The sequence below is a fragment of the Cinclus cinclus genome, chromosome 2, assembly GCF_963662255.1.
Source record: "Cinclus cinclus chromosome 2, bCinCin1.1, whole genome shotgun sequence".
Classification (NCBI taxonomy): Eukaryota; Metazoa; Chordata; class Aves; order Passeriformes; family Cinclidae; genus Cinclus; species Cinclus cinclus.
The window spans coordinates 30,985,241-30,997,751 of NC_085047.1; the positions used below are offsets into that span (position 1 = coordinate 30,985,241).

Below are 12,511 nucleotides of genomic sequence, written 5' to 3' on the forward strand. Positions count from 1 at the left end.
ATCCTTTAAATATCAGCTGACTGGCTAGGAGAACAACTTTGCAGAAAAGTAAATCAGCATGAATAGGCAGCAAGCTCTTTCAGCAATGAAGGCTAGTTGTATTTTTGGTTGCATTACCAAGGGTGCAGTTAGCATGTTAAAGCAATCTTGAGACTACATCTGGAATACCACCTCTCTAGTCCACACACATTCCTGCCCTGCCCCAGCCCCAGTACAACAGAGATATCAAAAACTGTAGAGTGCAGCAGAGAGTTGGTCACTAAGATGATCAAGGGACTGGAGCAGAAACATAAGAGAAGTAGAAGGAATTTATTTTGTTCATCATGGACAGAAGAAGGCTAAAAGATTAGTAATTGCATGAATCCAAATGCCTAACCAGAGCTGTAGTCTTAGAGAGCCACAGTGAAATCAAGTGGAAACAAGCTGCATCAAGATAAACTCTGATTCGACAAAACAAAAAGTACTTTCTCTTGATGATGCTTCTACACTGGAACATGTTTCTTGGAGATCTTGGCAAATCTCTGTCTTGAAGATATTCAGAAATCACCAGGACAAAGCTCTGAGCAACATGAGTTGGAGCACTGGAGTTAGGCCTGTTTTGAATAGGAATTTGTATTGAGACACCTCCAGAAGTCCCCCCCCCCCACCCCCCCATCAATTTTTTTATAAGACTATGATTTTTATTATCTTCCTTTGTTGATTTGAGATCTCTAGAAAAAAAAAAAGTATTAGAGTTTTTTAAATTCGTAAAAGCAGGTCAGCAACTCCCCCAAAAACACAAATCTTTTCTCTTTTTTTTTTTTGGTATGTGGCACAACAGAAAGAGCAGCTGCACATGCAGGACCCATCTGCAGACTTGAGTAACAAGAAGATTGTGTGATAACTTGAGGCAGAAAACCCAACAGCTTTCATGAGACCGTTTATGTGTCACTTTTTCTGCCCAACTGTAAAATGGTGAAGGAGAAAGCCACATCCTGTGCCTCGTCCCGAGAAGCATGGGGTGGTGTTGTGGCAAGAGAGGCAGATGCATTACCAAAATGGTTTGTTGAGTAAATGTCAAACCACATCCTGTTTTGCTAAAATTTAACTGCTGTTCCCTTAAAGAGATATTTTCCAGCACGTTTTGGCACATCACCTGCTCTCATTCTGAGGCACCATTTTCTGCTGAGGCCTTCAAAGACGTTTTCCTCTGCTGTTGACTCTATGTCAACATAGAGTTGAAGACAGAAACTCCTTTTAGGGCCTCTGCTCTAAGCCACCTACTCCTGCCTTGCTAGTACATTCTCAGGTCTTCTGCTTCCAAAGCTCCAAAAGTGCTCCCCTACTTTGGTCTGCATTTTTGCTGCATCTATGCAAGAAACATTAACACATAAAATGTATGACTCCATTCTTCATTTAATACTGTGTGAGCTCCCACTGAAATACCAATGGTATAATTTGTGGTGTGAGATAAAAATCATAGGCAAAATGGAGGAAACATCTCCAGAAAAACTTTCCACATTCACTAATCCCATGGGTTTATAGCTCATGGTGTACAGAAAAGGTCCCAAAAACACAGTTTGATAGAAACACACCCTGGCTCCCTTTGCTCCTCCTTCACAGATTAGATTTTCTTTCCTATCTCTCAATCGTATCCTTTCTTCCCTATCTCATAAATTGTGTCTCTATTTTCATTCTTAGTTTGATGTCCATGGTCTTTATTGTCTTGTTCTCTTACACCTCCTAATTTTACGTTTTACTCTTTTCTCTGACAGGTCACAACATTATCATACATTGTCTAGTGCACATAGAATTCTTTCTTTCTTTTTTGTCTAAAGACCTCCCCTTCATTCTTACTATCTGGTTCTCTTGAAAATTAAAGGAGACACAATGTTATTGCAGAGAAGGGTACTTACATAAATATCACACTGAACACATCATTTTCTCATGTTCTGAAGTGTTTTGAGGAGATTAAAGGAGTGACATGCACAGAGCAGAAAAAGTAACTCCATTTTACATCATTATACCCATCTATCCTCTAGCACTAAGATACAGTTTTTTTCTTTAATGACATTAAAAGAGATATGACAGATTCCTCCCAAGTTTGTCATTGGATCCTTTGGAAACAAACACATTGAGTGTCAGGTGACTTTTAATCTATTCAACACATTTTTCCTCACTACCACAGTGAGTCTGGTGTCATCACCATGATAATCCCACAGAAGAACAAAGTGGAAAAAAAAGCAGCTCCCAGGCCTCTCCCCAGATAGTGTCACTTCCCATCTGGCTGGAGTGCTGTTTCCTTCTCTACCACCTTTGAATTATGCATCTATTTTGGCTCAAAATCAGCCCCAGGTGAGGTCAAGCCTCCAAAGCCTGCAGCCTTGCTCCACTTGTTGCTACACAGTGTAAGTACTGGATGGGTCTCTACTGTTCCCATAAGAGATAAGTTATTCCTACAGGGATTGTCACTGAATGATCTTTAATGAGAGTTGCTTATGGCACTATTCATCACGGAAAGTTGTGTGGTAGGACATTATTACTACAGAAGACCAAATTTAAAAACAACAGATCATGCTTTTTCAGAAGAAAAGAAGTGAAAACTTTATTCCGAAATCGAGGAGATGAGCTCTCAGCTTCTGAGCATTAAGAAAGTGCTAGTTTTAAACATATATTACAAGACAGTATGATACATTTTGATACAGAAGTACAGGAAAAGCTCAGCAGTGATTACAACAGAGTGAAGAACAGGATGGCAAGAGACAATTATTTAAAAAATTGTATTCAGGAGTTCTTAAAAGCACCGATACTTTGCTGTGGAAAGCCAGAGGATTAGTTGTGCTCCTGCTGATGTGATGCCAAGGGCTCTTCATTTATTCTCTAGATAACTTGACACCAGTCTAATTGAAGACAAAATGGAATAAAATAATAAGAACGATAAAATAATAATGACAACGATGACAACAACAACCACCAAAGGACAGAAGCAAATACAGGAATTGGCAGGATGACCTTGCCCGAAGAGTTACCATCAGTGGTGGAATGTTCAAGTGGTAGCCAGTAACAAATTGTTTCCCTCAAGGGTCTGTATTGGGAGCAAAAGCATTTTTTCATCTTTCATCAGTATGTCATTGATAGATACTGGGATCAAATGTAGCCTCAGCAAATTGACAGATGACACAAAGCTGAGTGGCCATTGATGTGCTTGAGGGAAGGGATGGCATCCAGAGGGACGTGGACAGACTTAGAGAGAGAGCCCATGCGACCCCCACCAATCCCACCCGCAGTTTTGTGTCCAGCCCTGGATGCCAGCACAGGAAACTCATGGGTGTGCGAGAGCACGTCAAGAGGAGGCCACAAGAAATAGTCACAGGGCTTCAGGCTATGAAGACAGGCTTAGGGAGCAACCCATCTTCACAGGGGAGCAGAGAAGCCTCTGGAGAGGCTGCCTGAGAGCTTTCAATACATGGCACTGCGGGACTTCTAAGAAAAACAGAGATGTTTTACCAAGGCCTGCAGTGACGGGACAAAGGGCACGGCTTTTAAACTCATACGGGGTAGCTTCAGATTAAACAAAGAAATTTGTCCAGGTGAGGGTGCTGAGGCAGTGGAACAGGTTTCCCAGAGAAGCCTGAGGTGGATGTCCCACCCCTGGAAGTGTTTAAGGCCGGGTTCCATGGGGCTTTGAGCAACCTGGTCTAGTGAGAGGTGTCCCTGCCCATTTCAGTGGGGGGATGGATCTAGATTATCCTTCAATGTTCTTTCTAACCTAAGCAGTCCAAGTGACTCCATGATTATGATGCCAAAAAGGACAAATCTACCCCTCCAGTATACGCACGCAAAAAGATAAAAAAATAGAATTGAGATTGCCTTGATCCTTGCCCTCAACTCTACTTTTCAAGGTCACTTTTCAAACACATCTCCCAGTTCTGCTTTTAAAGGGACAAGTGCTGAGGCTTCCGCTGCTCTCACTGGGTGTATCTTTCAGCCATAGGAAATATTTACTAATAAAAAGCATTTCCTGGCAGTTAGTTCAATTTATCCCATTTTCTCAGATTGTTCCCACTGTTCTTTGTCAATCTTTGTAAATGTTTGATCAGATTTATCCCCTGCATCACCTCAAAAAACCCGCTTATTATTTTCACTGCAGGCATAAACTCCTTTACAATGGTTCCACAAATGCATGATATATCTGATGTTGCCCTTATTCACTCTCTGGGCAACTTGTACTTAATTCTCATCTTTTTCATGTGTTTAAAGAGGATTGTGAGTCGGAATTTCTCAGCTAGGTAGCATTGATGGTATTTGAGTTCTGGGAAAACAGTAATAGAAAAGCCACCACTTGTGATTTTTCAAGCCGGACTGCACAAAGCCTGGCAGAGCTCCCGCAGAACAACCACACCTCTGAGAACAGGTTTATCCTGCATCCACTGATCCTTGAGTAGTGACTAAGCCCAGCCTTCCAGGGCACTCTGACTTACCTTGGCTGTCCACACCAGACCACTCACCAAAACTGCGTAGACCAAGGCTTTGCCACACAGGATGAGGTAAGTGAGCTTCAGAGAATTTCCATACCGCAAATACGACTCTGCAAGTCAAACACCATTTGTGTATCCAATTACCATCATCATCATCACGAGATGCTGGTTCTAATGGAGCTTTCATGAAATGAGAGCCCTTGAAATCTTTAGCTAAGTGACATAAAGGACCTAGAGCCAAATGAGTGGCTCTGTTGACACAAGAGTGCAGGGGATGGGACAGAGGATAGGGACTCCAAGCACTGAAAGTGAAAGCGAGTCAAGGAAAGGCAGAGATTGGCTTTATGCTAGGAAAGTACTGAGTTGCCACACTTACTGATGAAGTGAGCTGTTCATCTGAGCTCCCTCTTAAGGACACAAAATAGGCTGAATCACAAGAATACAACTTTTTTATTTTGTCTCATAATTGTCAGTGGCCTTATGAGTGCTGCTGATGTATCAGGAAAGTTTTACAAGCCCAGAATAACATGGCTTCTCAAAATTTTGTTCCTGTAGAGTTTTCACTCTTAAGGGGTTGCCATAGTATTGAGATACCAGCTCTGTCTTGGTTCAGACTTAAGATTCCCGAAGCATGAAAGAAGTTGTTGAAAAACAGGAGTGTGCAAATATGTATACAAAGAGGAAGGAAATGTAATTTTTTATACAGATATCCTCCATACATGACAGCAGTGGGGAAGGGAAGGTGACTTGTCAAGAGAAGTGTTCTGAGTTTGATACTAAGAAATACTCAGAATAACATATCCTGAATCTTGAGGTCAGAATCACTTGGATAAGTAAGGATCATTTCTTTCCTGGCTGAGCAAGAATATTCCCAATGGAAGTCAGTTTCTAGGACTGGAGGAGACGATGAAGAGCAAATCACAGTCTACAGGAAGGTATCATGATTTCTTCTCTTTTCAAAATGGAATCATATAGGAGAGCTAACCTCCAAAGCAGTCTACATACACTATGCACAAACAACCCTCCAAAAACATTTCTTCCTCTCCTTTTTTGTTTCTTAATGTCACCTACAAAACGCTTAGGTGAGAAAGGAGAAGCTATTCATACAGCAGACCTCTCCCACACGTTGTACTTAGCATCAGTAACGCTGGAATTAAAATACACACTGATAATTGCCTGAGAGAAGAGGCAAAATTCTCTTTTCGTGAGAAGCCACACGTACCTTCTGTGAGCGCACAACCTGAAAGACAAAAGTGAACTGAAAGTCATGTTTCTCTTCAAAACAGATAGAATATCGATTGGAGAGGTTTCAGTTTACAAAACACTGCCTCATTCACTTGACCCTACTAGGTGTTTTACCACACTGCACAGGTTACTCTACTACAGAGATTTTGCAGTGGAAAGCCTGAAGAAACTCCAGATGTATAGTGGTAATGTAGGTGCAAAGGCCCAGGAATGGGAAGAGACATATGCTAATATCTACATATTCAGGTATGTAGTTGTGCCACAAGAACACCCTGAATGGAATCTACACGTAGATGTGGTTTATACCATAATACATGCTCTTTGGATTTGTGATTTCTATCTTACACAGCGTGGTGAGAGATGTCTTTTACTCACCAGCATCACCATGGATAAATTTGCTTATTGATTGCGTTGTTCCGTTCTGAAAAAAATTGGCAACACACTCAAAGCGATTCAAAGGGTTGAACCATTCCCAGGCTGGCATCCTCAGGCGGCTGGTCAGTGAGTAGGTGCTCCCATTCTGTGTGGAGGACTCGTCTGTCCCCACCCCTTCGGTCCTTTTCACGCCATTCACCCTCCAGACCACAGTCAGGTGGTCAGGGTAGAAACCAGAGGCCAGGCACACCAGCGTGGCCTTGCTCTTCTGCTGGATCTCCTGCTTTGATGGGGAAAAGATGGCCACAGCTGGAGGTATGATTTCATCATTCTTCCCTGAAAGACAAAGCAACATGCTCCAGAGCCTCCATCCCTCTGTTCAGTCAGGAACCCCTGAAAATGGTCCCGAGTTTGTGCCGCGTTACTCCTAAAAAGCCTGGCGTTCTAACAGCTGCCTATCGGACAATTAATGTCTAGTGGATATGACACACCAGCAAAGTGGAAGGTTTTGTTTTCACTCGTTACGCACAAACAGGAAGGGTCTGGCCACAGGAGTGCATGAGCACATGAATTTCTTGCATTGCCTCTGTCAGAAGAACAGAAAGCTAAAAAGAGGCTGAGCAAAGAGGCAAGCAGAAAAGTCCCCAGTTTTGCTGTAAGGCCTGCCTTTGTAATACTGTATTAACAGATGAGGGATCTCTTCTAAGGCACAAATATCTTCAACAAACTGAGTTACATTCCTGGAAATGGAGTTAAGACGTGGTGGTCATTCCTGTGTTCAGAATTATACTGTCATGGGATACTCTACTTGGCCCCCCATCTACGAGATGACCCGGAAGGAAGGAAGGAGCTGATCCTTCTCACTGTCTGAAGTGAAAAACACTTGAGGCAGGTAACTTGAATATGCCAGGGACAGCTTTTGCCTTGGGTCTTAACTTGACATCCATTTTTAATAACATTAGCCATGTCTTTATGTAACTTAATTTTTAGGTTATTGTAGGTATGAGAAGTTCTGATCCCTGCCTTCCCAAAATGATGCAAGGTTCTATATGATCACAAATCAAAAAACGTTCCCTGTCCTCTCATGTTTGATACCTACTTGTAAGATTAATGAGAGCAGACTTCAGTTTAAAGATTGTACAGGACAGCCATGAGAAGTTACTCAGAAGCCAGGCAGTGACCCTACAAGCCAGGGGGTTTTCCATATATTACATTAGAGTGCCTTTTTTGCTCATCTAGCATGAGAAACCCATGAGGTAGAGTGCTGCTGAGAAAAGAAATGCAGAGTAAACTATGGAGCCAAAGAGAAAATTTTTACTCCAGGTTGCTTTTGTTGTATGAAGGCACTAGGAATTATAGATGTGCTGCCTGGTGACTCTCTCCTTTGCAGAGGAAGAGAGGTAGCCGAATTAGCAGAAATTAGTATCTTTCAGAGGTCTGGTCTCCTCAGCCCTTGTGTTTGCATTCAATTGATGCCTTAATTGTGACCTCCAATGCTTGCTCTGCAAAGATCCCGGGGCTGCTTCTGTATGAGCTTGCACAGACTTTAGATGACTTGGGTATTAAATAGAGATAACTCCCTAGAGGATTTAACACTGCTCTGCTTTCCTTTTGGTGGGTATGAAGAGAGGTTGATGGTTAGTACGTCTCCCTTCTAGCATTTGGTCTTATGATTTTTTTCCTATCCTAGAAGAATCTCTGACAAATTATTTGGCTAATAGCCTTAATGGCTAATGAGTGGAGAGATGGAAACAGATAGGAAGACAAATGAAAAGGGAGAGATTTAATAGAAGAAAGAGAGAGAGAGAAAGAAAGGAAGAAAGGAAGAAAGGAAGAAAGGAAGAAAGGAAGAAAGGAAGAAAGGAAGAAAGGAAGAAAGGAAGAAAGGAAGAAAGGAAGAAAGGAAGAAAGGAAGAAAGGAAGAAAGGAAGAAAGGAAGAAAGGAAGAAAGAGAGGAAGGTAGGTGAAAAGTGGAGATAGAAAGAAAAAATGATAGAACTACTGAAACTAGAGGAAAATTAGCATGCTTGAAATGGAATAAAGGGATTGGTAAAAGCCAGAACTAGAAAAAAAAAAGTCTAATCAGCAGCCCATTGTGTTCTTCCACGCTGCCCATTGTGGACACTTACACAAAATTTGATCACTTCCATGCATAAACTCACGCATTCCCTGTCACACAGATATCACCCACCTGAAAGAAAAGGTACCACAGTTCCTCCATTCCCATCATGGCAAGATCAGTTTCATAATTTCTTGTTATATTTCACTCCTACTCTCAGTTTTAAATCACCTGTATATATGCTACAAATCATTAACTCAAGGGAAATTTTCAAGTGCCCTCCACACTGAGCACTTGGGTTAAGAATAGCTCCTTACCTATAACTCTGAGCACAGTGCCGACTCCAAAATTAAGCTGCTGGTTTGCACAGCTGTACAAAGTCAGGCTGTAACCCCAGTGTCATTATGCTCTCCCCGCCAGCCATATAGATCCTTAAAATAGTTCTGTTTAAAGGAGCAGGCACCAGTGAGTGTTTCTACAGTTTCCTAGCAGATGGGGAAGTAAGAGGTGGAAAAACTTTGCCCTGTGATTCCAATATAGCCTGATATTAATGGTATTAAATCCTTTTCTGGGATGGGAGAGAACCGAGAAAGAAAATGGGGAAAAAGAAAAAGACTAGAGGAAAAAGATATGCTGACAGAAAAATAATACATTTCTAGCTGAGCAGTAGAAGCTGGGAGAATGACTGTTAGCAGAACCCAGCATTCCAAAACAACTTTAGACAGCCTTCCAACCATTGATGGAGAGGCAAGCAAAGTGCCAGCAAAATTAGTCTTTCTCCATGATTCAGCACACGAGAGAATCCAGACACTATCTCCAAAACATTGCTTTGGATCATTACATAGATGAAGGGCAAAATCCTGCAGACCAGAGAAGCATTTCTCATTCCCAACCTCTACAATATTTTCCTTGGCGAATGGATGAAAACAAAATTATTTATTCCCTTCTTCCTTCATGAAGTTCCCAGAAATGAAAGACAAAGGCTGCAGACACAAGGACCTCAGTGTTGTGCCTGTAAATCCTACACTTCCATATTGTCACATCTCGTTTTAATAAGCAACCCATAAACCATTAATCCTTTTCTCATGGCTGCATTAAAAATTATCATTATTAAGCTTTTAATTAAGAATGTTCTTGTCCCCTAAACCAGTATCACAGAGATCTGACTTCTTACTTACCTATGACCGTAAGTTTTGTCCCACTTCCAAAGTTCAGTCGATTATTATTCACACCGTTTTACAGCTGCAGAAAAACCTCTCCTCTACTCCCAGACCTCTGAGCCAAGCCTGTGGACTAGCCCTCCCCTCATGTGGTACCAGCAAAAGAAGAAACACCAAGTACTTAGGTCCCCAGAAAAAAAAAAAGTGTGTAAGGGAATACCACCAAATCTGTGTCTAAAGAGCTGAGATCAACATCAGAAATACCCCATCCAGAGCCCTTTAGCTTCAGGCTCAATCAGTTGTTGGAGCTTCCACCATCTCTTTAGAGGATATTTATCTATTTATCTAGCTGTCATATTAGAATATTAGAAAATATTTCCCATACGTGGATATTCCTTAAGATCTCCTTCTATTTGAAATGAATCATATTTTACTCATATTTTATTTTCTGTGGTTTTCAGTGGCTGTTTAGCACCTGAAATAGTTAAGACTGTTGTCCTTAATGATCTTTGTATCACCATCCTGGTGAGCCTGTTCAGTGCAAAGAAACTGGCTGTGCTGTGGAGAGCTACTTTCTATAACAACAAGGACTTAAAAAGCTGCAGAGAGATGTTATTAGTATTGTTTATTATATAACTGAGTATTCATTTTTGCCTTCTTTTTTATAAATTAAAAATGCTAGCAGACTTGTTTTCCCCAGTAATCTGAGATGACACATTCTTCAATTTACCCTGGGACGATCCAGGGTAATTTAAATTTGTGTCATCTTGATTTTGTTTTCTAGATCCCTTCAAAGTGTAAATCAGTTCGTTCCAGACAGATAGACAGACTTTTTTTTTTAACTGACTTGTCCTTAATCATCTGTAGTCCCAGCAGAGCCAGCATTATAGATTCTAGTTACACTTTTGGGGAATTTTTTGCATGTTTTGATTCATTTGGACAATGGTTTTCTATGTCATGCACACATTTTTAAATTAATTTCTTATCCCAATTAGTTCTAGGGACCGCTTTTTCTTTACTGAAAATGCATTCATTCAGTTCTTCAAAATGAAAGGTGTGTCCCTACCTAGACTATTAAACTTAGTCTATTTTCTGAAGTAGACAGGGTTACTAGCACACCAGGAGAACACCAGTTAAATAATGCAAGGGAGAGTAACTATGAAACTCTCTGAAGAGAACACATAGCATTTGAAGTGAATTAAAAGAGGAAAAACAATTTTCTTACCCATTACTGTAAGTTTTGTTCCACTGCCGAAACGCATATCAGCACTGTTCACAGTGACAAAGTGACGTATCATAAGCTAAGAGAAGGGATGCACTGCAGCTGGCTTACAACAAGCACAAGCTTTAGAAAACACTAGTGTTTTTGGAATACCAATTATCACTCATTCTCTACTTGAGGTGGTTCACCTGTGGCAGCAAATTAAAACAAATCCCTTTGTTTTCACTTCTATGGAAACACAGCTGTCTTCAACAGTCTTACAGGATCCCGTTCAATTTTCTAACAGGTTAAAATAATCCACACAAGGAGAGCACAGAAGAATCTGTTGACTGGTCCCAGACAAACCCTTCATAGCCCTTAGGAAGAACTGCAATGAGACTGGAGAGAAAGATTAGAGGCAAGCCTTGTTCTCACAGACATGAGGCAGTCAGCAGATATTGGAGGATTATTTTTTAAGAGAGAGAATCCCAACACATTCCATGTAGTGCCTCTGAGAGACACCTGCTACACGTCAGAATTCTTTTGCTTACACTCGTATCAAATTCAGAAAGAACCATTTTGTCACCTATTGCAGGCATTGGTGCATCAGGAAAAATTAGTAATTCCAGCTTTGCATAGCTGATAGGCTTTAGGTGCACCTGCAGCCAGTTTGGTTGCTGAAAATTAATTTCAATATCTCAGAATTTCCTAGCTGGCTTCCCACAGAGGCCAGGCTCAGTTCTCAGATGCTGAAAGTAAGTCCCAGCATACAAGGACTGTCAAGAGAAAGCAAGGCAGAGCACATCTGCTCTGCTGCAGAATTCTCTGCAGCTGCCTTAACACACTCTGCCACAAGGCTCATGCACATATGGGTTTTTGTAAAGGCTTCCTGGGGAATGTATCATCGTGGCCCCCCCCCACTGTTGAGCCACGATGATACAATCTCCTACAAAAACAATACCACGCATGATTCTACCTCCTCATTTTTGTCAACCAGGAAGGGTTGCCATGAGTACCTGTGCTGGTTTGGACTAATTTCCTTCACAGAGGCTACTAAGACAAGATAGAAATACTGTTGGCAAGATAGGAATGGTTTTGTTATTGCTTTAGTGCTTACCCAGCATTCAAGGGCTTTTCTGCTTCTCATACCACTGTGCCAGCAAGGAGGCTGGTGATGCATGGGAACCTGGGAGGAGGGACGGGAGGGCAGCTGATTCCAACTGGTCCAAGGGATAGTCCATATCCTATGGCATCATGCTCAGTATGTGAAAGGGGCGAGAAGGGGGAAGAAGAAGGAAGAGAGAGATATTTGGAGTGATGGTGTTTGTCTTCCCTAGTCACTGTTACGTGTGATGGGGCCCTGCCATCCTGGGAATGACTGAACACCTGCCCACCTATGGGAAGTGGTGAATGAATTCCTTGTCATGCTTTGCTTGTGTGCACAGCTTTTGCTTTACCTCTTAAACTGTCTTTATCTCAAGACACGAGTTTTTCACTTGTGCTTTTCCTATTCTCTCTCCAGTCCTGCTGCTGGGGGATGAGCAAGCAGCTGTGTGGGGCTTGATCCTGGCTGGGGCTAAACCATGACAAAACCACAGACCACATCCTTCCTTTGCCATTGCTGTTTCTATGGGATAGTCCAATTACCTCTCAGTGTGCCCATTATCCCTCAATTTATAATCTCAGGATTTTTTTCTTATACCTAAAAAGGTAACACTTTTTTTTGTTTGTTTGTTTGTTTTATTGGTTGACTTTAAACACAGTAATTTTTTACTTGGTAGCATCATGGCAGTGCCCATGCTGCTTTTCTCCTACTCTTTCTCTCTTCTGCCCCCAGGTTGACAAAAACTTCAGGCCTACAGTAACTGGTTTGCAATGAGAGTAATTGGCTTACTACGGCTTTTTTTTTTTGTCCTTATGCCCTTTTTACCCTATTTCTCTATTGTGTCTTTGTTTTCATTCTTGGTTTGTTTTCTTGGTCTTTATTTTCTTATTTTCTACTCTACCTATTTTT

General features: G+C 41.5%; 1 gene segment (V, D, J or C); it reads right to left on the reverse strand.

Annotated features, from left to right (window-relative positions):
* Nucleotides 1-2,602: 2,602 nt before the first annotated feature.
* Nucleotides 2,603-10,594, reverse strand: LOC134057850 (M1-specific T cell receptor beta chain-like). The segment is given in 5 exon segments: nt 2,603-2,879; nt 4,461-4,567; nt 5,680-5,697; nt 6,078-6,413; nt 10,522-10,594. Coding segments are annotated over 5 exon segments (561 nt in total).
* Between the last annotated feature and the right edge of the window lie 1,917 nt (nt 10,595-12,511).